Source organism: Podarcis liolepis, assembly GCF_965112155.1.
Source record: "Podarcis liolepis genome assembly, chromosome: 3".
Taxonomy (NCBI): Eukaryota; Metazoa; Chordata; class Lepidosauria; order Squamata; family Lacertidae; genus Podarcis; species Podarcis liolepis.
In genome coordinates this window covers 108,644,634-108,672,390 of record NC_139557.1, presented here as the reverse complement: position 1 = coordinate 108,672,390, position 27,757 = coordinate 108,644,634, and the positions used below count along the sequence as shown (strand labels likewise).

Sequence of the window (27,757 nt, the reverse complement as noted above, 5' to 3'; positions counted from 1 at the left end):
AGACCCTCACTGAGACACTACTCCAATTTATCAGGAAGAATAGCACAAGTCAGTTTGGATGGGCATAAACTGTTGGTTTAAACTGCCTCTTTTTAGGGACTCAGATCAGCCAGCTAAGCCCTGGCCTAGCCACGATGGATGACTTCTGCCAGTGTATCTTTGGCTGTGCTGGGATGAGGGACTTCAGCCGGCAGACTTCTGACATAGCCCAGGCTCAGCTGGAGATCAGTCTATTCCAAATTCCACCCATACAAGTGGATTGCTCTATAGGGCACAAAGCACTGGGAAGCACTGAATTCTTGTATACAGGTTCAAAACACCACTCCGAACCCATACAAAGAAGAAAGCTGTCAAACAGGTTCGGCCATTTCCTCTCCCTTTCAAAAAGAATTTACATGCAAGTGGCCAAAGAGGAGGCGCAGGTGCAAAATGCCACTGAAGCCACAGGTTACCAGGCTACGACACTTTTATGATATATATCCCCCCACCCTCAAGCCTGGTTACCCACCTTTTGGTCCATTTCAGGTAATGTTGCACTAGACATCTTCTCCTTCCCTTTCGATCTCAGCAAGCGGTTGAGATCTTGAACAATGTCCTTTGTTACAAACTCGGTCTTTTTCCTCTCTGTAATCAGAATCCCTCCTCTCTGAACAACCTGCAAATATATATATAGATATATCTTTAGATATAAAAATTGAGAATGTTCTCTTCCGTTAGAGGAGGGATGGGGAACCTGTGGCGCACTAGATATTATGGGACATCAACTCCTCTTGTACACTGGCCACTGGCCAAGAGGGCAAGGCTAATGGGGAGTCCAACAACATCTATAGAGCTGCAGGTTCTCCATGGTTGGAATATGCTTCTGAATACCAGCTGCTGGAAACCACAGGAGGGGAGAGGGCTCTTGTTCTCAGGGCCTGCTTGCAGGTTTCCCACAGGCATCTGGTTGGCCAGTGTGAGAACAGGAAGCTGGACCGGGGGGGGGGCACTGACTTGAGCCAGCAGGCTCTTCTTTGGTTATCAAGTGCACCCGTATCAGCCTAAACTTATGCACGTCTGCTCAGAAATTGACTGAACTCAGTGGCTGCTCACTCCCAGATAAATGTGCACAGAACTGCAATTTGACCACAAATTTACTAACTTCCATGTAAACATGCATGTAAATCTCTCAATGAATTCATTCAAAATGGATCGTACCATAACGTTTTAACCAAAATGTTTGAATCAATGTAACTACTGATAAACTAATAATCAAAGTGAATTATTTGATAACAAACACAATAATGTATTCTCTTTAATCGTTTGTAGTATTAGCAATTAATGTAGGGTGAGATTCTGGCAAAATATAAGCATTCCTATAGAGTCCAGGGGGGAAGATACTTTACATACATTAAATCTTTCCCATTAAAATCTATAGGATATGGAACCACTTTAATTCAGAAATAGAAGATCCCATAGTGTTCCATTGGACTCCCAGGTGAGCCTGGGATTGCAGCTGTAAAATGTTTCACTTTGGATGGATTGTGTCCATTTTAGAACATGAACTACTCATTATTAACAAAAGATAAGCACTAGGAAAGATGAACATGCTTATTAGACATATATCCCACTACAGTCTAGAAACTATGAAAAAAGCACTGGTTTCTCCATAAAAGCTCATTATTTTCCCCTCTGGGTGAGAAATATACACTCCCTGCTCCTTACAATTCCCCTTATATGGTGGAAGAGATGGTTGATGCTTTTACATTCCTATAAACTAAGCTGTGAACTTTGTACATACTATAAATATTTCATGAAACTGATGAAAGCCAAATACCTATGCTCCAAAAATACGTGACGATAAATTGATGTGTCACCATCCCAAGTAAGTTTGGACTTGTGAGTTGCCATACCAAAAAAGGTCGGGAACCACTGAATAATGTTAAAAGAAAAGGGAAAAGAGAACCCTACTTTCTCTTAGCTTTTCTATTCCTGCAGCACAAATTAACTTGAAGGCCCTGTCCACTTCTGTAAGTCTTCTATCAAATTTAGGGGGGGGGGGGTAGAACTGGCAGAAGGACAGAGGCTTGGCTAGTAATCATGGCTCATGTTTGTAGGCACCGGGCAGTAACCACAGGAGCCTAATTCAAACATAATGCAAACCAGGGAGTGAGCGAGTGAATCTGAGAGTGTGAAGGGAGGAGCACATGACCCTGAGAATCAAGCCATGGTTTGGCCATGACATTTGAGCCAGGTCCTTGAAAAGCAGCCATAACTAAAGTATCACCATCTCAGCGAACTTAATCAGCCTGGTATAGAAGGCAGAAACTGGAATCATAATAATAATAATAATAATAATTATTATTATTTATAGAAACATTTACCCCCACCAAAAACTCAACATAAACTTAACTGCTAAAGCGAATTAAGGCTTGAAGACCTGTTTCAAATGTAATCTTCAATGAGCTGCTCCCGCCTCTGCTCCAAATTTTTGTAAACAAAGCCTACAGCCCATAACATTTCCATGGCTTACCTCTTTCAGCTTTTCCATCTCTCCAGCAGCCTCTCCAACAGGTAGAATACATTCCTTGGGGCCCATCTGAACTAGCAGAGCTTCAAGGTTTGAAAACTGGTCATTATCTGGAAACTCACATACTTCCAGCTTCCTCACTAACGTATCCACAAACCCAACTCCAACAAGTTTTTGTCCATCAGCGGAGGATACCCGAATGCCCACAACACCAACAGAAGATGACATATTGTGGTTAGAAAACAGAACGTCTTCAAAATGGGCAAGGTTCCCCGGAGAGCCCTATTTAAGAAAGAAAAATCACAGTTTGAGAGTTTCTTCACCTATGTATCTAGTCCAGTGTTTCCCAGCCTTTTTTGGGCAAAGGCACACTTGTTTCATGAAAAAAATTTCGAGGCACACCACCATTACAGCCCCGTGACGACAGCGCGCAGCGTCACGCCGGGAGGGACGCACGAAAGTGTAAGTTTCAATTTTTCCCCCTCCCCCTTGCCTTCCTTCTGTGCCAACCGCCCAAAAGCCAAGAAAAAAGCCAAGACTTTAGGGCAGCAGGTCGACACGGAAGAAGCTCCTACCTAAGGACAGGTGCGACGGCCGTGTCCTCTTCTGCCACACTTGGCAGCCCTGCCTCACGGTCGTGACTCCCACCCTGATTTCTCCCCGCAGGTTGAGCGGCACAGGCAGCCCAATGTGTCCAGCCCAGACACAAGCCCCGCTTCCCCACTCTAGATCCTGAATGCGACCAAGTGCTCTGGACTCCTGAGCAGGGTGGGAAAGAGGACTCGTATCTGGTAGCCTCCGGGCTCCTCGCCTGCTCGAGGGATGGCATTGCAGGCAAGCTGCCGGCCGTCGCCATCGCCGCCCCCTCATGCGAGTGGACCTGCCCGGAATGGTGGGCCGGGGGAGGCTCGCTCTCTGTGGGGATGTGGCCCGCACGCGCGGCCCCGCTTCCTCCTGCCCAGGGCTGAGCTCTTTACCCGCGATCTCTGTCTCGCGCACGCGGATCCCACTTATTCCGAAACTCACGCCACTAGCCGGGGCTCTCACACCGTGCCAGGGCGAGGCGGCGCGGCCCACTGACGTCATCGCGGCTCGCCGCCGCCCTCGACTTCCCTGTTCCCTCCCCTCCCTCGGGTCGCCGTGGTTACCGAGGACTGCAAGCTGCTCGGGCGAGCGTGGGGCATTAAGTGGGAGAAGGAAAATTAAAATTAAAACTCGCCTGAAGGCCGCCTCTCCGGATATGAAGCTATCTTTCGAATTTTTTAATTTTTCCCGCGGCACACCAGACAACATCTCGCGGCACACTAGTGTGCCACGGAACAGTGGTTGGGAAACACTGATCTAGTCCACCTGCGTCCCTCTCCCTGCATTAGACAGACCTTTTGAAACACCTATTTGGGTAGTCTTAGCCTGAATAGTTTCTTCATCTCGCCTGAGGCCTCTTGCTGACAGATCCAATGCAAACTCTAAAGTTTCGACTGCAGATTCACAAGGTTTAACATGGATCAGCTTCCTCATCATTGTCTGTGGGTCTAGGATTCTTAATGCAATTTAATGTCCCTTATGCCTTTAAAAGAATCTCCAATCTCATTTTCCACTGGACAAATGTGGAGTCAGTAAGCTTTGCAAGGGTAAAGCTATGGCCACTCATTGGTTCCTGGGCTGCCATGGTTAAAAAGTAAGTTTCCCCAAAATGCACAAAAGCAAAACCACCAAAATTGCAACAACAACAAAATCACTCAAAAAGTGATTAGATTAGCCAAGACTAGATTAGCCTAAGCACAGAAACAAAACGGGTGGATGGGGGAAAGAAAAGAGAACATTGGCAGGGGCTTTGCTATTCCCCATTAGCAAAAACAAGAGAACAAAAAATGAAAGGCTCAAAATTCAAAAAGCAAAAACTTTTCTCAACAATCTAGGTGCTGTCTGGGCCCATAAACCAATGTTGGAGAGAGGTTTGGAAGAGATTCGTACTCAAGGAGAGAAAGAGGGGGAGCAGAGGTTGCTGCAAGCCTGCTAGGCAACACCCATTCTGGCAACTTGAGCTCTGGGCTCAGATTAACCCTTTTGTGCATGCAAGTGTGAATCAGTAACTGTATGTAACAATAATGACAATTTAAACATGTGAGGCACAGAATTGCAGGCACAGACTTATTATCTCAGGATCTAGGCACTGGTCTCTTATTCACCCAAATAATTATTCAGCTCTCAACACGACTGGTGCTTTGTGATGCTTTTTGAGTGATGTGAGGTGACTCCAACTGCTAAAGAATAGAACCCAAAATCTTAATGGATAGCAGAAAGGCAGTAGGAAATACATCTTACTAGATATCAGATGAAAAGCACACACAGATTTGCAAAGCAGTAAGTATTTTATTTACTGCAACTGTTTGTGATGAAGACTTTACCTTATATGCCAAATACCACTCTCCCTCCTTGGTGGATTTATTTCCCGCCTTATTCTTATACACCTCAGCCCTGTAGCGACGAATCAGAAGCAGATTCCTCAAAAAAGATTCAAAGTTCATCTTGCTAAGCGCAACACTTTCAAGTTTCCGGTTTCCTAAGAGATGAGAAAGCAGCGTAAGGAAAGTGGCTGACATACCACACAGAGAAAATTTGATCCACTCAAGTAAAACACATTTGATTTTGATGGGAAAGTTAATTTGCTCTTGTTGAAATCAAACATGTTCAAATTGATGTAGATTACGTTCATGATAGCTCCCACACTTACTGTGAAAAGATTTTTTTTAAAAAAGATTAAACAGCTTAGAAAGTAAACGTGACAAAGCAAAAGGCAAACAAGAAATCACATGAAGTATACCTTTCCTGTTGCATATAGACAAAAGGCTTACATACTGAATCAAGACAGTAAAATGAGAGCTCTAAAATAAATCTCCAAACCACAGGTGTAAACTTGAAGGGGGGCTTGATTCCCCCGGGGGTCACCTCCCCAAGAACTTAATCCGTTCCAGAAGTCCGTTCTTAAACTGAAACCATTCTTAAACTGATGCGCACTTTCCTAATGAGGCCTCCCGCCGCCAGTGCCCTTCCACCATTCGGATTCCGTTCTTAGTCTGAGGTAAAGTTCTCAAACTGAGACACTATTTCCGGTTTTGTGAAGTTTGTAAACCGAATCGTTCTTAAACCGAGGTACCACTGTATACATTCAAGGCAACATAATTAACAGGAAACTAAAATATTATCTTAAAGATTTCAAAATAAAACATTGCAAAGGAAGTCAACTACAGAATGCACATTTAGAACAGCAGAGTTAACACAAAAAATAAAAAGAAAACATTAGTAAAGGAAGTAAAGTATAAAATGCACATTTAAAACAGCATGGTTAGCAAGAGAATAAAATACTATCATAAACATAGAACATATCTACTGGGTAGTGGCCCAAGCTCAATGACCTGGATCTGCACTCAGAGACAGCCAAGATACAGTGGTGGCCCGCAAGTCGAATGCCTCGCAAGACGAAAAACTCGCTAGACGAAAGAGTTTTCCGTTTTTTGAGTCATTCCGCAAGACGAATTTCCCTATGGGCTTGCTTCGCAAGACGAAACGTCTTGCGACTTCTTGCGAGTTTGTTTCCTTTTTCTTAAAGCCGCTAAGCCGTTAATAGCCGCTAATAGCCGTGCTTCGCAAGACGAAAAAACCGCAAGACGAAGAGACTCGCGGAACAATTAATTTCGTCTTGCGAGGCACCACTGTACCAACAAAATCATTGCAAATCATGCTCAGTCTCACATATTGAGTCTCACATGACAGACTCATTTACAACAGCAGCTGCACCACGGGTGTGGGTGGGTGTATATACAGTGGTACCTCGGGTTAAGTACTTAATTCGTTCTGGAGATCCATACTTAACCTGAAACTGTTTTTAACCTGAAGCACCACTTTAGCTACAGTGGTGCCCCGCAAGACGAATGCCTCGCAAGACGGAAAACCCGCTAGACAAAAGGGTTTTCCGTTTTTGAGCTGCTTCGCAAGACTATTTTCCCTATGGGCTTGCTTTGCAAGACGAAAACGTCTTGCGAGTGTTCCGATTTTTTTCCGCTCCCCCCCTTTTCTAAGCCGCTAAGCCGCTAATAGCCTTTTAGCCGCTATTCCGCTAAGCCTTTAATAGCCGCAAAACCGCTAATAGCGCTAATCCGCTAAAAGGGTTGCTTCGCAAGACGAAAAAACCGCAAGACGAAGAGACTCGCGGAACAGATTAATTTCGTCTTGCGAGGCACCAGTGTAATGGGGCCTCCTGCTGCTGCCGTGCCGCCGGAGCACAATTTCTGTTCTCATCCTGAAGCAAATTCTTAACCTGAAGCACTATTTCTGGGTTAGCGGAGTCTGTAACCTGAAGCGTATGTTACCTGAAGCATATGTAACCTGAGGTACCACTGTGTGTGTGTGTGTATACACCAGAGAGCCACTGGTGATCAAGACTTTTGAAGCAAAAGTCCATTTTAATGGAACTGGGTTTTTTTGTTTTTTGCTTTTGTGTATATATTTATTGCAATGTGATGGTTAGCGTGTCAGACTAGGACACTGGAGAACAGGGTTCAAATCCCAACTTTGCCACAAGCTCACTGCCGGCATAACCTACTTCACAGGGTTGTTGTGAGGATTAAACAAGGGAGAGGGAGGACCATATATGCCACCTTGAGCTCCTTGGAGAAAAAGCTGAGATATAAATGCAGAAAATAAATAAATAAAAGATACACATATAACATTTTTTTTAATGCTTTAAGCTCAGAAGTTAACATAATCTCCTGCCTTTACTTCTGTGTTCTAATTACAGGCTCTGCTTGCTTTTTATAACTTAATTAGCTGTTTATCTGGCAGAACTGTTTGAATAGCATTAGTTGTATAAAAGTAAATGTAAAGGGACCCCTGACCGTTAGGTCCAGTTCCGGACGACTCTGGGGTTGCAGCGCTCATCTCGCTTTATTGGCCACGGCGTACAGCTTCCAGGTCATGTGGCCAGCATGACTAAGCCACTTCTGGCGAACCAGAGCAGCGCACGGAAACGCCATTTACCTTCCTGCCAGAGCGGTACCTATTTATCTACTTGCACTTTGACGTGCTTTAAAACTGCTAGGTGGGCAGGAGCAGGGACCGAGAAATGGGAGCTCACCCAATCTTCTGATCGGCAAACCCTAGGCTCTGTGGTTTAGACCACAGCGCCACCCGCATCCCTATTAGTTGTACACTGGTACCTCGGGTTACATACGCTTCAGGTTACAGACTCCGCTAACCCAGAAATAGTACCTCAGGTTAAGAACTTTGCTTCAGGATGAGAACAGAAATCGTGCTCCGGCGGCGCAGCAGCAGCAGGAGGCCTCATTAGCTAAAGTGGTGCTTCAGGTTAAAAACAGTTTCAGGTTAAGAATGGACCACTGTATAGGTGAGTGTTATTTTTCGGAATCTCAACTAAAGCAAACCCTGACTCTTGCTGATTCTGAAACCCACAAGCGCACAATCAAAACTTGATACAGCGGTACCTCGGGTTAAGTACTTAATTCGTTCTAGAGGTCCGTTCTTAACCTGAAACTGTTCTTAACCTGAAGCACCATTTTAGCTAATGGGGCCTCCCGCTGCTGCTGCGCCATGAGAGAACAATTTCTGTTCTCATCCTGCAGCAAAGTTCTTAACCCGAGGTACTATTTCTGGGTTAGCGGAGTCTGTAACCTGAAGCGTATGTAACCTGAAGCGTATGTAACCCGAGGTACCACTGTACTGTATTTAACTTGACCACAAGCAGACTCCACGCACCCCCACCTCGGCTGCAGGTGGCTGACTCCCACTTCTCCCCCGCCCTTCCCCCACCCAATTCATTTCAGCTCCTGTTGTTCAAGACTTGCTGCAACTTTGCGTTATTTTCCTGCTTCCAAACGAAAAAAAACAAAATGCGCGTGTTGGAGAAGGGGTTACTGTTTGTTCCCATTTTATATTGTAGAGCTAAACCAAGCAAGCAAGCTTCCTAGAGGAGCTGTTGTTGTGAATGCATGTTATGAACTGTCCTGCGTCCTTCGGCTGGAGGGCGGCGTGTAAATTTACTTAATGATGATGATTGGAAGAACGGCAACAAAGCAGGTGACGAACGGAGAGGCAGCTTCGGCGAGCCCCGTCGGGTTAACGGAGCCGGCGTCCGACGGAAACTTGCGGGGGGGGGACGGACCGACCCCCTGTCCCTTCCGAGAGCCGGCAGCCTCCGGACTCAGCCCTCCCCCCGGCGCCCTTACCTTGCGCCAGCATCCGAATGACCGTCCGCGTCTTGAAGACGTCGGCGGCGGCCAGCAGCGCGTCCCTTCCATGCACCGTATAGTAGTCGCCGCGCTCGAAGAAGCGCACGGTGGTGTCCGGCTTCTCCGGCAGCGCCAGGATGGCGCGCACGAAGCCGCTCTCGGCGTTCGCCCCGTCGGGCCAGCACGCCTCGCGCACCGAAGTCGAGGGGGAGCCGCCGACGGCGATGTCCACCGAGACCGCCAAGGCCGCGTTGAAGTCGGACGCCATGCTGCCGGAATCTCCCGCCAACCGAAAAAAAACTGCCGCGCTTACTGGTCGCGCCTCCTCAGACGCCGACTGCCACGCCGCCCTCTCGGCCGCCGTAGCGAGTCACGTGCTCCTCGGAGCCCGCACGAGCCCTTGCCGGATGTCATGGCAACGGATGCGCGCGCCGCGACGGCGGTTGAGATTTTCAGGGCCCGTTTTGCGCATGCTCTGGAAATGGTGGGTGGGCTTTTGGGCTCGCCTGTCTGTCCTTCTCTCGCTATTGAATGAATGAGGATCTTTTTCAGCCGCGGCCCGGTCCACCCTCCCTCCGACCATGTGGGGGGGCTGGACTACATTTTTTTGGGGGGGTGAACGAATTTCTGTGCCCCACAAATAACCCAGAGATGCATTTTAAATAAAAGCATACAATCTACTCATGTAAAAAGCTATGGTTTTCCCAGTACAGTGGTACCTCGGGTTACATACGCTTCAGGTTACACACTCCGCTAACCCAGAAATAGTGCTTCGGGTTGGGAACTTTGCTTCAGGATAAGAACAGAAATCGTACTCCAGTGGTGCGGCAGCAGCAGGAGGCCCCATTAGCTAAATTGGTGCTTCAGGTTAAGAACAGTTTCAGGTTAAGTACGGACCTCCAGAACGAATTAAGTACTTAACCCGAGGTACCACTGTAGTGATGTATGGAAGTGAGAGCTGGACCATAAAGAAGGCGGATCGCCGAAGAATTGATGCTTTTGAATTATGGTGCTGGAGGAGACTCTTGAGAGTCCCATGGACTGCAAGAAGATCAAACCTCTCCATTCTGAAGGAAATCAGCCCTGAGTGCTCACTGGAAGGACAGATCCTGAAGCTGAGGCTCCAATACTTTGGCCACCTCATGAGAAGAGAAGACTCCCTGGAAAAGACCCTGATGTTGGGAAAGATTGAGGGCACAAGGAGAAGGGGAGGACAGAGGACGAGATGGTTGGATAGTGTTCTCGAAGCTACCAGCATGAGTTTGACCAAACTGCGGGAGGCAGTGGAGGACAGGAGGGTCTGGCGTGCTCTGGTCCATGGGGTCACGAAGAGTCGGACACGACTAAACAACAACAAAAACACATTGATTCCTGGACCGTCCACAGGCCGGATTGAGAAGGTGATTGGGCCGAATCCGCCTTCGGTTGCCTACCCCTGGTCTTAGCCATGCTCTGCGCCCACCTGCCTTGTTTACTTGGGAAGTCCAGCCCTGCTGAGCTCTGCAGGCATCACTGCTTAGTGGTCCTTGTCTATCCTACCTCCAGCAATCCCCGCTGAACTTCTTGGGACTGGCTTTTGAGCACACAGGTGTAGGACTGCGCTGCTAAATGAGCTTAGTTAAAAATATAAAAAGAAGTGCCCTGCTGAATCAGAACAATGACCCAGATAGTGCAGCATCCTGCTCTCAAAGGGGCAGCCAGATACTTGTGGGGAAAACCAGGGAGCAGAGCATGAGCCCAAGAGACCCTCTCCCCCTCCTGTGGCATTTAGCAACTGGTGCTCAGAAGTGTTGCTGCTTGTGCAGGCAGAGCATACAGTGGTACCTCAGGTTAAGAACTTAATTCGTTGCGGAGGTCCGTTCTTAACCTGAAACTGTTCTTAACCTGAAGCACCACTTTAGCTAATGGGGTTTCCTGCTGCCTCCACACCACCGCAGCGCAATTTCTGTTCTCATCCTGAAGCAAAGTTCTTAACCCGAGGTACTATTTCTGGGTTAGTGGAGTCTGTAACCTGAAGCGTCTGTAACCCGAGGTACCACTGTATAGGGCATTATGGCTAGTAGCCCTCGGTAGCCCTCTCCTCCATGAACTTGCCTTATGCTATTTTAAAGCCATCCAAGTTAGTGGCCATCCTTGTGGGAGGGAGTTCCACAGTCTTGACTTTCTTTTACTTTGAATCTTCCAACATACAGCTTCCCTGGATTTCCAGGGGGAACGAGAAAGGGAGAATAAGCATAAAAGTATCCACTTTTTCCATGCCATGTTTATACCAATGGTTCTCAAACTTTTTTTTCTCCAGGCTGCACTTTCAGGAAAAAAATGCATTGAAAAACACAACTGGGATTGTCCTCAGTATCACCTGATGTTCCTCTTCTCATTTTGAAAAGATAGTAAAGGTAAAGGTACCCCTGCCCGTACGGGCCAGTCGTGTCCGACTCTAGGGTTGTGCGCCCATCTCACTTAAGAGGCCGGGGGCCAGTGCTGTCCGAGACACATCCGGGTCACGTGGCCAGCGTGACGAAGCTGCTCTGGCGAGCCAGCACCAGCGCAGCACACAGAAACGCCGTTTACTTTCCCGCTATAAAGCGGTACCTATTTATCTACTTGCACTTAGGGTTGCTTTCGAACTGCTAGGTGGGCAGGAGCTGGGACCGAAAGAAGGGAGCTCACCCCGCCGCGGGGATTCGAACCGCCGACCATACAATCAGCAAGTCCTAGGCACTCAGGTTTTACCCACAGCGCCACCCGCGTCCCGCGTGAAAAGATACCCATCTGTAGTTCACAAATGTTTTTATACTATACCATATAACTTAATTGTTTATATTTTCCTTTGGTTGTCCTTGAATCTTCCCACCACTGCCATCCTCTCCTGCAACACTAGTGTGGCACGCCACACCATTTGAGAACAAACAGTTTATATGTTTTTATCATGTCACTTCTTACTTGCCTGTTCTCTAAACTAAAAAGCCCCAAATGCTGCAACCTTTCATTAGGGGAATCACTCCATGCCCTTGATAATTTTGGTGCCCCTTTTCTGTTGTTTTTTAATATATATATATAATATTAAGTTTTCCAATTTAATAATCCAATGAACCACATTAAAACATTCCAAATTGCAATACAATAAAAAAGCCAAATATAAATGCCATTTTTTTTATCTTTGGGTGACTTCCCATGCTCTGAAGTGCTGATCATCTAATCTCACATTGCATTTCTTAATCAATAAGCCATTCCGATGTTAATCCTTCACATAATTTTCATTTACTTTCACAACCACTGGTCTGTTCAACTTTTGCTTTCTTAAGTTCTGTATGAAATATTTCCCCCCGTTTTCCACAGTCCAGCAATTCCATTTTCAGTTTCTGCCCCCTTTCCAACTGTACAATATTATTTTTGAGGTGAGGTCACCAGAACCATACACAGTACTCCAAATGTGATCGCACCATAGATTTATAGAAGGGAATTGTGATACTGGCACTTTTATTTTCAGCTCCTTTCCTAATGATCCCTAGCATGGAATATGTCTTTTTTACAGCCTTTGTATGCAAGTACCTTCATCGAGCTAGTATAGCAGGCCCCATAATACACTGATCTTCAACTGGTGCTCATGGCCTGATCCAAAGTGGTTCACAACAGCAGTACCACCATGCAAATATATGGTAAGTGGTTAAAAAATGGGTCCTCAGGTTTATGTTTGGGTGAAAAGTGAGTGCAGAGTCAGAAAAGGTTGAAGATAACTTGCCATAACACACTTCAGATGGAGGGAGAAATATTTCTTCCCCCAGATATTGCTCAACTACAACTCCCATCAGCTACAGCAAGAATGGCCAATGGCAAGGGAGAATGGCAAGCTGCAGTTCAGCAACATCTAGAGCAGTGTTTCCCAACCTTTTTTGGGCAAAGGCACACTTGTTTCATGAAAAAAATCTCGAGGCACTCCACCATTACAGCCCCGTGACGTCAGTGCGCAGCGTCACGCCGGGAGGGACGCATGAAAGTGTAAGTTTCAATTTTTTCCCTCCCCCTTGCCTTCCTTCTGTGCCAACCGCCAAAAAAGCCAAGAATCACGGGACCGCCGGCGGAGGGGGGGAGGGCGAGCGGAGGCAGCGGCGAGCCCCGTTCCTCCCCATCCGCCCCATTCCGTGCAAGGAGGGCGAACAGGTGTGAGAAGGGGGTCAAACCTGCGGGTCGGCGCCGGGGAACCTCCAAGCTTTGGGGGGGGGGAGGCAGCAAAGCGAGGCAGGAAGGAGAGCGCGGCTTGGCTGGGTGAGCTTTGGCAAGGGCAGGGAATGAGAGCCGCGAGGCGGGCGCTGCGGACGGAGGCGCTGCCCGCCGAGCTCGCAGGCAGCCAGGCAGGCAGACGGCGAGAGCCCCGCGCTGGGCGGCCTCTCCTCGCCGCCGCCGCCCCGCGCCGCCCGACTCGCCCGCCTCCCTCCAGGCAACGTCTCGCGGCACACTAGTGTGCCGCGGAACACCGGTTGGGAAACACTGATCTAGAGGGCCAGAGGTTCCCTTTTAGACAGGTACAGTAAAAGGTGAGAAGGTAACTATCTAAAATTAATAAATCCTAGGCATGCAGTCTTCAGTGGAAATTATTCCTAAGGGAAAATGTACACCAAATGACAGCTCTGCTGTCTTCCAGCCAAGTACTTCTTTGCACTTCTGTTACTCTTCAGGTTTTCCTCCCTGCAGCCCAGTCCTATACCTGTTTACTCAAACGTTCTCTGTATGATAGAACTTACTGCCAAATAAGTGGCATGGCACCTGAACCAATGGATTCAAGATACAAAAAAGAGATTCCGATCAATATCAGAAATAACTTTTTGACAGCAAGAGCTGTTCCGACAGTGGAATAGACTCCCTCGGGAGATGGTGGTCTCCTTCACCGGAGGTTTTTAAGTAGAGGTTGATGGCCATCTGTCATGGATGGCCTAGCTGAGATTCCTGTATTGCAGGGGGTTGGACTAAATAACCCTTGGGCTCTCTTCCAATTCTATTATATCAAAATACTTTTTTCCTAAATGCTAATCTAATTAGAGTTATCTGTCTCTAAAACTAGAATGAAGATATTGGGAAGTGTCTCATTCAGTCATTCTTAGAAATACCACAGAAGAGCCAAAATGATTTTCAGAATTTATTAAAATTTCTTGTAAAAAAAAGAGCAAATTTGAAGAAAATATTTACAAGCATTAAAAAAAACCACACACACTATATTCCATGATCTGCAAGAGATGCAAGGTGGCCAAATTCATTTAGTAACTTACTAGACACCTCAAAGTTTATACAAAACAGTTATTTAACATACATCCAACAAAAAGGCATCAGTAATTTTACACAAAGAAAGGACGTTCATCTTGCCCAACTAGTAAAAATGTTTTAAAAAATGGATTACAGTCCAGCAAAATGCAGTCTAGTGTCAAAATTTGAAGTAATCCTTTTATTAAACTATAAGGAAGTATTTAAACAAAAAAAAACTCTCTACAGGTAATCTTCAGTTTACATGCTTTTGCCATGTTTATCCTTATTTCGCGTTACAGCAATTACGAGTTTAGTTCTCTGTGCATTTCGTTCATTTCCTTTACCTGAAGACACACAAAAAAGAGTTTTATTCCTTTTCAGTTTTGATGCCTTTAGAACATGTTCATATATTAATATTACCAATAGAATGGACACCAGCCACCAGCCTAGAAACTATTTTTTGCTATAATGTAACTCCCCTTGCCCCCAATAATGTCTTATGTTCAGCTATTTGGCTGAATTCATCTACAGAAGAATCTACAAAGCTGTAATTTGCAGTTTTGTTTTTACTACATAAAAAACCTCTTCCCTGGGCCAATGTATGTATCAGATCCTAAGCACTCTAGAAAATAATATTTCCTGTGTGCAGCATTTAAGTGACTCCCCAAACTGTTAGATGTCAAAACACATTCCCTCTCTCACACACAGAATGTTGGCCATACTTGCTACAAACATGGCATATGAACCTTTCAGCAACTTATTGCATGGCAAGTTAAGCAAATAGATACTGTAAGAACCTGAGAATTGTTCCTGTTCACTTTCTTGCTAGATTATAGTTTTCATTATTATTTTGTTTTATTATTCACTCTTCACACTAAAGTCAAAGGGCAGGTCAAAACAATTTTACATACAACATTAAAAACAATTTCAAAAAAAACCAAAACCACGAGAAGCTAGAATAAGCCGTAAAATATGCACCTCAGGTGTTACAAGCTCAGAGGAATTTTTATAGTACCGTTCTATGCCATTGTTTAAATTCTTAACAGTTCCTTTGATTTTGATTTTTTAAAACTCACCTCAGCTTTTTCATATTTCCCCTTCTTTCTTCTAGTAAAGACCTGCAGGGAGAGCAACAGGTTACACCAAGTTTTTGCAAAGCTTAGCAGTTCAAGGATCCACAGAACACTCATGCAACATCCACGACTTCCCAGGTCCCATTCACTGAGGTCCCCTAAATGATAAAACCTTCTGGCCAGTCAGGTCCATGTTGCTTATGAGACCGGCAAGCAGGGGCGGCCCAGCCCGTTTCACCACCTAAGACAAAATAGGAATTGCCACCTCCCGCCCCCCGCCACAGTGTCCCACCAGAATGCTCCAGTTTCTCATCAAACTCAGGTGTTTCACAAGTGGGGCAGGAAAGATGAGTGGATCTGTAAGCAGCCATTGTGATTCTGCTGTCTGAGGTAGGTGCTGCGCCCTGTCTCATGGGTGGGCTTGGTTCATGTGCACACAGGACCAAGTCTCATCTACTATAAGAATTTATTTATTTTTATCGCTGCAAGCCAGGTCACTGTGGGAAGCACAGTAGCTCAGTGGTATAGCACAAGCTCTGCATACAGAAGTTTGAAGATTTAGTCTCTGGCATATCCAGGTAGGACGGGGAAAGACCCCTGGAATGAAAGCCCGGAGCCACTGTCAATCAATATAGTCAATTGTGAGAATAATGATCCAGTGATCCAACTCTGTTTAAGCACCTTTTTCCATTTCTTTCTGTAATTTGGACCAAGGTATGAAAACTGGACTGGAATGAGCATATTTCACAGCAGCAGCCACCCACACCAGTGTCTGCCTGTTATAGAGACTTACAATATGGTCTCCAAAAAGTTTGCATGCTGCTACTTTAACAAACTGGGCATTTGTTCTCACTATGATAGCTTCCTATTACCTAAATTCAGCCTATAGCATGTATGACGGTCAAGTATTTACCTCGCTTATTCTTATCCTATTCAGGAGTGAGTAGCTATTTTCACATAAGATACTACTACCTCGGACACAATACATGAAGCTGTTCAACCTTAAAGATCCTCCCAGGAGGCCCTTCAGGTCCCCCAACCTTCAGAATATTCACCCAAGGAAGTTCATCTGGTACAAAAGTCTCTGCTGAAATAGAGGCTTCAGATACCAAGTTCCATTATATTATAACTAGCTATTTTATATCTGCTGCTACTGTGACAGTTGCCTTATTACACAACTCTGGAACATTTTTAACATGAAGAATGGGGTTAAAGTATCTCATATAGTTAGAAAAACATACCAGTACAAGAATACCAGCAACTATGGCCAGTATTATAATCACAATTACAGCAATAATACCAGGATTCAAATGTTGCATTGTGAACTCTGGTGCCTTGTCATCAATGTAGTAGATTATAACATCATTAGATTGAAGAGGTCCTGTTGCACTGTCAAGGGTAAGTCTTGGTCCTACAATCAAAGAGTCCCCTTTGATCTGAAAGAGTAGAAGCACTAGTTACACACTTCCTCTTTTGGAGTAAGCAGTCCAAGCAATATCCAATCATTGAAATACAGGCAACTACTGATTGGTGTGGGGTTACGTTTCTGATCCACAGGCACATTGGTGGAGCGTGCACAAGCCTATTACGTCCCCACCCTGTTCCGCCCCCTTTTCTGGTCACTTACGGGTCACCACACTGCCCATGTGCTCAACTGCATATAAATTGGACTAGCGTAAATCAGTCGTTGCCTGTAAAGCACTGAGTTTACATGAACCATTCTATTCTACCTTGCACAAAGGGACTGGTATACTTACATCTTTTTCAAAATAGTATGCCACATCAACTATATCTACATCTGTGGCAGATTTCTCTGTAGCATTTTGTTTCAGTTCGATAAAAACGAAAGGCTTTTCATACTGGGATGAAGAAAACACAGCAATTAGATCCACAAAACAAACAAACAAACAGAATGTGACTTTGTTAGGTTTTTAGAAATCTCTTGGAGTTTAAAAATCATGTTCTTTTTGAATAGTACTAGTAATAGAAGTAATAGTAATAATAATAAAAAATATTAATAATTTTATTATTTACACCCTGCCCAATTGGCTGGGTTTCCCCAGTCACTCTGGGCAGCTTACAGAATATATAAAACATACACTTTAATACAAGTGGTTTGTGTGTTTCAAGAACTTGTATTAAAAGAGATTAATATAACAGTTCAAATATCACAGCTGTATGATACCAACACTGACAAAAAGTCTTGAATTAGCAGGCTATGGAATTACATGTGGAAGCTACAAAGAGGCACATTTTTTTGTGAAGCCTAATACAATGGTACCCCGCAAGACGAACGCCTCGCAAGACGGAAAACCCGCTAGACGAAAGGGTTTTCCGTTTTGGAGGCGCTTCGCAAAACGAATTTCCCTATGGGCTTGCTTCGCAAAACGAAAGCCCATAGGGAAATCTCAGGGACCTCTTTTAAATGCTAGCGGTGGGGAGCAAAGCCTTCCCCCCCCTTCAGAAGAGGTCCAGGAAGGCTGGCGGGGGCCGAAAGGCTTTGCTCCCCAGCGCCAGCATTTTAAAAGCAGTCCGGGATAGCAGGGAAGCGCTTCCCGCTATCCCGGACGGCTTTTGAAGGCAGGAGAGGCATGCCGGCAAGTCTCCGCCAGCAGCGGCACCGCTGCCGCTGTTGGCGGAGCACTCCGCGAAGCCTGCGCGGGCTAATGTCAGCGCGCGCAGGCTTCGGCATGCGGGCAAGTCTCCGCCAGCAGCGGCAACGGTGCCGCTGCTGGCGGAGCGCTCCGCGAAGCCTGCACGCGCTGACATTAGCGCGCGCAGGCTTCGGCTTGCGGGCAAGTCTCCGCCAGCAGCGGCAACGGTGCCGCTGCTGGCGGAGCGCTCCGCGAAGCCTGCACGCGCTGACATTAGCGCGCGCAGGCTTCGGCTTGCGGGCAAGTCTCCGCCAGCAGCGGCAACGGTGCCGCTGCTGGCGGAGCGCTCCGCGAAGCCTGCACGCGCTGACATTAGCGCGCGCAGGCTTCGGCTTGCGGGCAAGTCTCCGCCAGCAGCGGCAACGGTGCCGCTGCTGGCGGAGCGCTCCGCGAAGCCTGCACGCGCTGACATTAGCGCGCGCAGGCTTCGGCTTGCGGGCAAGTCTCCGCCAGCAGCGGCAACGGTGCCGCTGCTGGCGGAGCGCTCCGCGAAGCCTGCACGCGCTGACATTAGCGCGCGCAGGCTTCGGCTTGCGGGCAAGTCTCCGCCAGCAGCGGCAACGGTGCCGCTGCTGGCGGAGCGCTCCGCGAAGCCTGCGCGCGCTAATGTCAGCGCGCGCAGGCTTCGGCATGCCAGCAGAGGTCCGCGAAGCCTTGGCCGGACAGCTTTTGAAGGCAGGCGGGGGGAGCAAAGACTTTCGCCCCCGCCAGCCTTCAGAAGAGGTCCAGGACCTCTTCTGAAGGCTTGCGGGGGGCAAAAGTCTTTGTCCCCCCTGCCTGCCTTCCCAGGGGCTTTTAAATCGCCCCGGACAGCGGAGAAGTCCTCCGCTGTCCCGGGGCGATTTTAAAATGCCGCCCGCCAGCATTTTAAGATAGCCCCGCACAGCGGAGAAGTCCTCCGCTGTCCCGGGGTTTTTTAAAATGCTGGGGGTGGGAAGAAAAGCCCTTGTCCCCCCCCCCCCCAGCCTTCAGACGAGGTCCGGGGACAGACTGTCCCCGGACCTGGTCTGAAGTCGGTTTCCCTGGGAACGCATTAATTGATTTTCAATGCATTCCTATGGGAAACCGTGCATCGCAAGACGAAAAAACCGCAAGACGAAGAGAATTGCGGAACGAATTAATTTCGTCTTGCGAGGCACCACTGTACGTTCCATCCCTAAAACTTGTTCTTGGGAATTCTGGGTGACTCCATCTTGAACCTTCTCAATTCTTTTATGTTTTCCCTTCAGTAGTTGATTATATATTTTGCTTTTAGCTGGGCTTTTTAGATTAATATAAAATACTTACAACAGAAAGTCCTTTATATAGTAAAATTAAATATTTAACGTTGGGGTTCAAGTATATCTCCTCTATCTTGAAAGTTTAAAGGCCATTTTTAGAAATACAGTGGACGCTCAGGTTGCGAACGTGATCCGTGCGGGATGCACGTTCGCAACCCGCAACGTCCACAACCCATAGCCTCACATCTGCGCATGCGCGGGTTGCAATTCGGCACTTCTGCGCAAAGCACAATTTAGCGCTTCTGCGCATGCGCGACCGCTGAAACCCGGAAGTAACCCGTTCCAGTCCAGTCCAGTTCGGCGGTCCGCAACCCGAAAAAACGTAACCTGAAGCGTCTGTAACCCAAGGTATGACTGTATGTGAATACTAGCACAAAATTCTCTATAGGAATCCAAATATGACAGAAAATCTGCAAAAATTGCTATTCATACCGTAGCAGTTATGTGATTTTTATTCAATTTGTAACGCCGAGAAAGTTGTTCTCTGATTTCACTACAAAGACAAGAATTAGAAACTGTTAGTACTTGAACATGTGATTTAGAACTGAATCTTGTGTCATCCTCTAACAACAATCTAACATCTTTGCATTAACCCCTAAGGGACACATCAGCAACTTCTATTGGTTCCTTCCTGTCAACTACAACTTCTGCAACTGTATTTACACCTTTCCCCATACTTGGCACTAGCAGAAACAGAGGCAAAGCTGGCTTAAACCAGCCCACTTATATTTTGCTACCAACATCAGTTAAACAAGCAAAGTGTAGATGCAGTATAGCAAGAACAATGGCTTTGGAGGAAGTTAACACTGCATTAGTATACAAATCACTTCCTTTTGAACTACATTCTGAAGAACTTCCCCATCCCTAGAAATTGTATGTTTTGCAATCCTAATTACTTCAAACAGACTAAAGACATACCTCTCAAGGCTAGGTTTGTCCAAATCAGTTTCTGTCTCAGAGTGCTTCATTTCCATCGAAATCCAGCTGAAAAACAAAGTATTGCCCTCAGGAATTTAGCTGGCTAATTCCACACATTAAATGCAAACTTAAGAAATAGGATTTCAAATAATCTTTTATTTGTAAAATTACAGTGGGAACAAACTTGACAATATAAGGAGTGGGCAACCTCAAACACCACCACTCCTAGAGCCACATCTGCAGGGCTAGACATTTGGAGACACATACCACTGGGCAAATTGTGTGGCAGGCAGTGCACAGGGCTGTACAGTGGTACCTTGCAAGACGAATGCCTCACAAGACGAAAAACTCGCAAGACGAAAGGGTTTTTGGTTTTTTGAGTTGCTTCGCAAGACGATTTTCCCTATGGGAAAGTTTGTTTCCTTTTTCTTAAAACCGTTAATACCCAGGGTGCATTAGAGGTGCAGTTGCGACTTGACTTCGAGGAGCAACTCATAGCACGCGGTGTGGTAGCCTGCTGGAGAATGTTGGGGCCACTTCTTAAAATTACTGCAGACTTAATACAGTGGTGCTTCGCAAGACGAAAAATTCGCAAGACGAAAAAACTCGCAGAACGAATTAATTTCGTCTTGCGAGGCACCACTGTATATTCACTTTAATCCCCATGCTCTGAAGTAGACAAAGTGCCTTAGGTTACTATTACCAGTGTGGGGACAGTGATATTGGCTGCATTAGGAGTGCCTTGTAGTGCAGGGAAGAAATTAAACCACACTCCCACCCAGCTCTCAATGCAGGGGAAATCTATTTCTGCACTGATTGCTGATCAGCTTGGCAACACAGGAAGTGAGTGAGCCATGGCAAGCTGCAGAGTGTGCTGCTGAGGGACATATGTTGCTTGCTGGTTGCCCACCTGTGACATAAAACATTAATGTTTTGTACCTGCATGTTTATATATTTGCCTGGCACCAAATATTTATATTTCAAGGTACATGCAGTTTCATTGGAGGCTTACCTTGTCCTTACTACTTCATCGCATTTAATGTCTTTACCCCCCTTGTCAGTTCTTCGTACTCCAGCTGAGTTCACACACCAGCAAGTGTCTGTACCATTGCACTGCTTAGCTTTGAAGTTACCATTGTCATCACATTCTGGATCATAAATGCCATCATTGTCTCTAATAGCATGTTGTGGTCTAATACTTCTGCCAGAGTTTTTGCGGTATATTTCTGCTTTCAGCAGCAGGCATTTTGAAGACACTGAAAATAAGATGGCAAAGAACCACATTTAAAGTTACCATTTCAGTTTTAAATGTATGATTATGCTGGAATGCTAGGGCTTCCCAGCTCATATTTAAAACTGAAGCAAGTTATCCAGGAGTTGTTGTACTCACATGTTCCACAGTCCACTGTGACATTGGACCCAAAACTTGTGCATCTGCATGTACTGGTAATTGAAGTACAGTTTACCGTGTGCTTGTTGTTCAGGCATAAGCAACCTGTAATAATTAAATGTATCAGTTAGGAAGGAAACCAGTCGGGTACCATGCACCAAATAGGCAAGTAAATGTCTTCACTTTTGAGGTAGGAAGAAAAAGTCTCTCTCTCGGTAGATCTCCGAGCACTCAAGATAAAGCCAACAACTGACACCACAAATCAAAGCTCAGATGAAGTTATCATTTTAAGAAGAAATGGTTTAATTCAAGTGTACTGAATTTTAACTTAAAAAGTGGCCCATTCCAAAAGTGTCTTGTGTTTATGTAATATTTCTGAAATTACTTCCTTCTAGTGCCTTGTAATAATGTTATCAAAGCAGTGCAGTTTGCATATCAGAGTATTTACATTGTTTACCATCAGCACACAGTAGACTCCTGCTTTACTATTCCTTTCTAGCAAGAAGGAACAAACAATGCTACATCCAAACCAGAGATGAGTTTTGTTTTGCTCAAACAACATCAAGAACAAACCACAATCTCTAGTTTGGATCAGGGTGGATCCAAAAAGTAATGATTTTTTTAAAATGGATTTTTTTTATTTAAATGGATTTTTTTTATAAATAAAATGCTTTTGGAGGAAAAATCTTTCTAAAGATAGGTTTCTATTTAAGTTAAGGAAAAAACCTTAATCCCACTGTTCCTTTGCAAATTTATATACACAGAATCAACCCCATACCTCTTAAATGCCAAGTTCCAAGAGGTTAGATGAACAGATTGTTTGGAGTGGAATAGATCTGCCCAAGTAGCTAAGTGTGAAGCAGTAAAAATGAAAGTGTAACCTTGTGAGCAGAATACTCCACAAGTCTTGGGATATTTGTGTAATAATTGTGTGAGTCAGTTGCATGCCTGTGCAACTCAGACTTGAGGCAAGTACTGAAGGCACTTCAGGGCTAGCAACCTCTTCCCAATCCCACTGGGTTCCAACAACTACACTAACACTTAACCGTACAGAATAGGCACCTGAATGTAGAAGCAAATCCAAAGGGGTAGTGGTGGAAATAGTAGCTGGGATCTGTAAGTCCTTGGCGAGACCTTGAAGTGCTTGCCAGTCAACTAATAAGAGTTCACCGGTTCCAGACCCTTCTTCCCAGGGCTCACCTGACATTGTCCAAACAATCAAGTCTCTAACCACATCAGTTTACAAACATGGATACATATGCTATAATGTTATTGTTTTAGTTAAATAAATTGTTAAAATTGTTATTAAGGAAATGATTATTTTTCTCCTTCCAACAAAGTACAGCAGAAAAGTTGTCCAAATATAAGTAGTTAACTTATTAAACCTCACAATAATTTCATAATTATCTTCCTATGTATTTCTAGTAGAATAACCAAATCAGTAATTTTTTATATAACTGTAAAAACTACCTTGAAAGTTTATTATTCCAAAAATGAAACCTTCATCTGGTTGTAAATATTAAGATTATACCAGCAAGATTGTCTTTCTGTAAAAAAGTGATTTAAATCAAGTCTTACTTAAATTACTTAATTACTTAAATTAAAAATTACTTAAATCAAGTGATTTAAATCAATTTCATTTAAATCAAATCCACCCTGGTTTGGAAATAACTAAGAAATTACAGTGTGTTGCTCCCACTGGCTAGATAGGAGTAGCAAAGCGGGAGTCTTCTGCTTTTGAAGATGTCATCCCCATCCTCAAAAAGGGGGGAAAGGAAGACCCAGGTAACTACTGATCAGTGAGCTGGACATAGATACCAGGGAATGTCCTAAAACAGGTAATTCAATAGTTGGTCTGGGAGCATTCAGAAAAGGATGCTGTGATTACCAAGACCCAGCATGGGCTTCTCAAAAATAAGTCATGCCAGACCAATCTGATTTCTTTTTTTGATGGAATTACAAACTTGGTGGATCAGGGAAATGCTGTGGACATAGTGTATCTTGATTTCAGTAAGGCTTTTGACAAAGTCCCCCATGATATTATTGCGAGGAAGGTGGTAAAATGTGGAATGAAAGAGGTAATCGTTAGGTGGATTTGTAGCTGGTTGACTGACTGACTGAACCCAAAGAGTACTCATTAATGGCTCCTTGTCATCCTGGAAAAAAGAGACAAGTGGGGTACCACAGGGTTCTGCCCTGGGCCCGTTGTTGTTCAGTGTCTTTATAAATGATTTGGATGAAGGAATTGAGGGGACGCTCATAAAAATATGCAGATGACACCAAACTGGGAGGGGTACCTAATGCCGCAGAAGACAGAATTGGAATTCAAAATGACCTTAACAGATTGGAGAACTGGGCGCAAGCTAACAAAATGAATTTCAATAGGGACAAATGTAAGGTTCTGCACCTAGGCAGGAAGAACCAGGTGCACAAATATAGGATGGGGGGCACCTGGGTTACTAGCAGTACATGTGAAAAGGATCTAGAGGTCTTGGTGGACCACAAGCTTAACCTGAGTCAACAGTGTGATGCAGGAACATAACAGCTAATGCTATTCTAGGCTGCAACAACAGAAGTATAGTGTCCAGATCAAGGGAAGTTGCAGTATCACTCTATTCTGCCTTAGTCAGACCACACTTGAAATACTGTGTCCAGTTCCAGGCACCACAATTTAAGAAGGATGTTGACAAGCTGGAACATGTGCAGAGAAGGTCAACCAAGATGATCAAGGGTCTGGAAACTAAGCCTTATGAGGAGCACTTGAAGGAGCTGGCTATGTTTAGCCTGGAAAAGAGGAGACTGAGAAGAGATATGATAGCCATCTTCAAATATCTCAAGAGCTGTCTCATGGAAGAGGGAACAAGCTTGTTTTCTCCTGCTCTGAAGGGTAGAAACTGAACCAATGGATACAAGTTACAAGAAAGGAGATTCCGACTAAACACCAGGAAGAACTTTTCGACAGAGCTGTTCGACAGTGGAATAGACACCCTTGAATGTTTTTAAGCAGAGGTTGATGGTCATCTGTCATGGATGCTTTATTTGAGATACCTGCATTGCAGGGAGTTGGGTGACCCTTCCAACTCTACAATTCTATGACTGCAATTTCCACTGGAAAGGGTTATAGCTCAGTGGCAGAGCATGTGCTTTGGGTGTAAAATATCCCAGGTTCAATTCCTGGCATCTCCAGAGAGGGCTGGGAATGTCCCATCTGAAACTCTGGAGATCTGCTGCCAGTCAGAGTAGACGCTACAGAGCTGAATGCCTCAATGGCTTGATTCTGTATAAGGCAGCTTCCTCTCAAAGTCTAAAGAAAAAAAGATTCAAGAACTCAGTGGAGGAAGTCACTAATCTAAAACAAAATTTTAAGACTTGCGTGTTGAATAATTTGAATACACACATTTAAAGGATTTGGTTCTCTCTCTAAGAAGGAAATATCTACTGCCTTTTAAAAAAAAATAAAGTGTGAGATGCTCTACTAGCTACACATCAGATGCTATATTTTTAATAATTCATGCTACCAATATTCAAATTTTAAGCGAGGCTTTGAAAATTGGTGACAGATGGTTATATAAAAGAAACCTACTTGGGACATACTAAGAAACACTCCTTCCGCAAGAGTCACAACACATGGGCATTTTCAAGAGAAATTTTACAACTATTGTCTATCCTCTAGTAGAAGACCAGATTTGCTCTCAGGCACCTCCCCTAACCTTGGGTGTAGTCTCAATTGCAGAAAGGAGCCAGTCACATCTCTGCTCTGCTTTATTTCTGCTACCAGGAAATGTGAAATCTGAAAACAGCTCAAGGCCTCAGGGATGGGCTTCCATTTACCAACAGGAGTCACATAGGAGCTGACACAGATTAAAAGGAAAGCAAAAGTTACTAGCCTGTTCTTTCCAGGGCTCTTAGAACTTTAACAATGAAGCCTCTTCTCTTCCTGATGGAAGAGGTGCCCAGCAATGGCGGCAACAGCTCCTTTCAGCCCATTTAACCCCATGGGCTTGTAAACTGTACAAAACAATCATATTGATGGCACTCCCATCAGACAGCAGATATAACCAACACTGATGAGCCTTCTATTTACACACGTCAGCTCAGTCACCCATAGAATACACAGCAGCAGGAGAGGAAAAAGAAGGCTGCTTTGGTTAATCAGGTGATTGATCCGTTAATATCACAGCCCTAGAAGGTTCTGACACCAGGGCTGCTCCAGGAAATTTTACTGTCCGAGAGGAAGGGTTAAGATGACACCATCATTCTACATAGTGGCCAACTGGACCTAGCATTGGCAATGGGTCAGTGTCCTCCACCACACCCATAAGCCACAACCGTAGGGAGTTGCAGGGCAGGTTGTATAGTAAACACAGTCCTATCCTCAAACATCTCACCTGCCCCCCCCCCCCGGCAGCCACCTCACTCCGCCTAGTGGTGAGGCCAAACTCTGCACATCACCTAGCAGTTCAACAGCTATGTATTTTAAAACTACTTCCTCTTTGTGATGTCACAGGCTGAGCCTCATTCCTGTTCTTTCGAGGCAAACCTGGGGGGCGTGGGGGGGGGGCGGACAACGTTTGAAAGGCAACGGTCCCTGGAAAGAAGAGGACCTCTGGCAACGCTTAGATGTCGAGGGGGGGGGTAGGGGAAGAAAGTTTCTTCTGTACAGGGAATTCCTTATCTTGAGAGACAAAATAAATTCCGAGGACATTCAAGAAAGGAACCCTGTAGCTGCTGAGCCCAAGTTGGCCTTACCTCCCATTTCTTCAAGACAAGTTATAGTGAATATCGGCATAACCATATTGAAGCGCAGCTTCACCTGAGACACGCACAAATACTATATACTGCCCACATCTCAGCACACCTTTTTTAAAATAATAACCTCAATCTAAGTTCTGAAATGCAATTATATATATATATATTTATAATTTATAATTTTATAATTTATAATTATATATATATAATTATATATATAAAGTTAGTTTCCAGGACGGGACGGTCTTCGAGGCGCGGGGTTGTACCTAGCTAAGTTAAGACTTCCAGAGGATCCAAATCCGTCCCTTGACTTCGACGGATCTACTCTCGGTGAGTAGACCTAACACTCCAGTGGGGTCAAAATCTGAAGAAAAAGTCCCCGCTTGGGTCGGGCCGCCACCCCCAACTCTCCTCGGAGGCCCTCGCTCTCTCTCTCCAGGGAGCTTCTTTCCCAAGCAGCAGGATCCTCGACGGGGGTCAGCCAGGTGCACCCCCAGCCCTTGTCCCCTAACCCCCACCCACCCCGCCACCCACTGAAGGCAAACCGAAGCTCTTTCTGCCCCGTTGCGAAGAAGCGCCTCGCCCCTTCCCTCCCCGCCCCGACGGGGCGCCATTTTGTGGCGAGCGGGCACGGCTCGCCTCGCTCCTGAAGGGGCTCTCTCCGGGCAAGGCGCCATTAATCCCCCTCACAGGAGCGGATAGTCGGAGGAAGGAGCAGCAGAGAAGGAAGGGGAAAGAGAAGGAGGCTTCCTCGACGGATACGTACTGCAGTTTACGGTGGCGGCGAGCGCCAGCATCGCCAGCGCCAGGTAGACGGTCCCGCGGGGCAGCTCCATCGCTGGGCAAGTTGAAGAAACAGGCAGGCAAAGGAGGCAAAATAGTAAAACAGTAATAAAGAGGAGCGCTGCTTCGACGCGCCTTCTCCTCGAGGCTCCGCGGCGCCCTTTCTCCCCTCGCGAAGACGCTCAAGCTGCTCAGCAGGTTCCGCAGGTAGACCAAGCCCCCTCTCGGCCGGCCGCGCCCGACGTCTCAGGTTGCACCTGGGGCCTCCTCTCAAACGCCGCCTCCCCTGGCACCTGTGTCGCTCGCTTTCTCTCTCGCGCGCTCTCGCTTCCTCCTGCGAAGGACAAATGAGTCTCTCGGGGCTCCCGCCAGCGCTTATAGCCCGCAGCGCCACCTGAGCGAAACTGGGAGCGGCCGGCGGGGCGGGGCGAGTCCAGCAGCCAAGGCGAAAGAGGCTCACCTGCCCGCCCGGTGGGCCATATATGGACTTTTCCGGCGCGAGGCACCTTTGGAGGGACGGGGCGGGTGCTGAGGTAAGAGACGCTTGGCACCTGCTGTCTGAGGGAATGCAGGTGGATCCTGCTGGAGCGCCGTCTGAATGTAACTTTAAAAAATGGGGGTGGGTGGTGGTTACACAATTTACAGTGGTGCCACGGGTTACAGACGCTTCAGGTTACAGACTCAGCTAACCCAGAAATAGTACCTCGGGTTAAGAACTTTGCTTCAGGATGAGAACAGAAATCGCACTGCGGCAGCGGGAGGCCCCATTAGCTAAAGTGGTACCTCAGGTTAAGAACAGTTTCAGGTTAAGAACGGACCTCCAGAACGAATTAAGTTCTTAACCTGAGGTACCACTGTACCTGTGTGCTGGTCCAACTGGGGAAGGCTGGGGCTCGCCAGGTGGATGGCAGCGCAGTG

General features: G+C 46.0%; 2 protein-coding genes and 1 long non-coding RNA gene across 8 annotated transcripts in view; 1 reads left to right on the top strand and 2 right to left on the bottom strand.

The window, feature by feature from the left end:
- The window catches only part of MSH2 (mutS homolog 2), a 59,475-nt gene extending 50,452 nt beyond the window's left edge, over positions 1-9,023 (bottom strand). The window contains exons 1-4 of the mRNA XM_083494258.1: positions 8,752-9,023; positions 4,918-5,072; positions 2,513-2,791; positions 509-655 (exon numbers count right to left, since the gene is read on the bottom strand). Coding sequence (XP_083350384.1) covers positions 509-655; positions 2,513-2,791; positions 4,918-5,072; positions 8,752-9,022 — 852 coding nt within the window. The 5' untranslated portion in view covers position 9,023. The remainder of the gene's footprint in view (positions 1-508; positions 656-2,512; positions 2,792-4,917; positions 5,073-8,751) is intronic.
- Positions 9,024-9,140: 117 nt separating this feature from the next.
- LOC310702836 overlaps positions 9,141-27,757 on the top strand; it is a 35,322-nt gene continuing 16,705 nt past the window's right edge. For 4 of the 5 annotated variants that reach the window (XR_014523664.1, XR_014523665.1, XR_014523666.1 and 1 more), the window contains exons 1-3: positions 9,159-9,238; positions 11,054-11,150; positions 12,290-12,413. This is a non-coding gene — a long non-coding RNA (uncharacterized lncRNA). Of the gene's footprint in view, positions 9,239-11,053; positions 11,151-12,289; positions 12,414-27,757 lie in introns of all 5 variants that reach the window. The other variant, XR_014523663.1, reaches the window with a different exon arrangement.
- Positions 13,876-27,246, bottom strand: EPCAM (epithelial cell adhesion molecule). 2 transcript variants are annotated; one of them, XM_083494772.1, is made up of 9 exons: positions 26,823-27,246; positions 21,308-21,412; positions 20,930-21,173; positions 19,918-19,983; positions 19,432-19,492; positions 16,823-16,924; positions 16,307-16,501; positions 15,069-15,110; positions 13,876-14,336 (listed from the first exon to the last, which is right to left on the bottom strand). In XM_083494772.1, exons 1-9 carry the CDS (start codon positions 26,890-26,892, stop codon positions 14,295-14,297), a joined length of 927 nt encoding a protein of 308 aa, XP_083350898.1. In that variant the 5' UTR covers positions 26,893-27,246; the 3' UTR covers positions 13,876-14,294. The 2 variants fall into 2 exon arrangements, with proteins under 2 accessions (XP_083350898.1, XP_083350899.1); XM_083494773.1 differs by having other exon boundaries at positions 16,366-16,501; positions 26,823-27,239.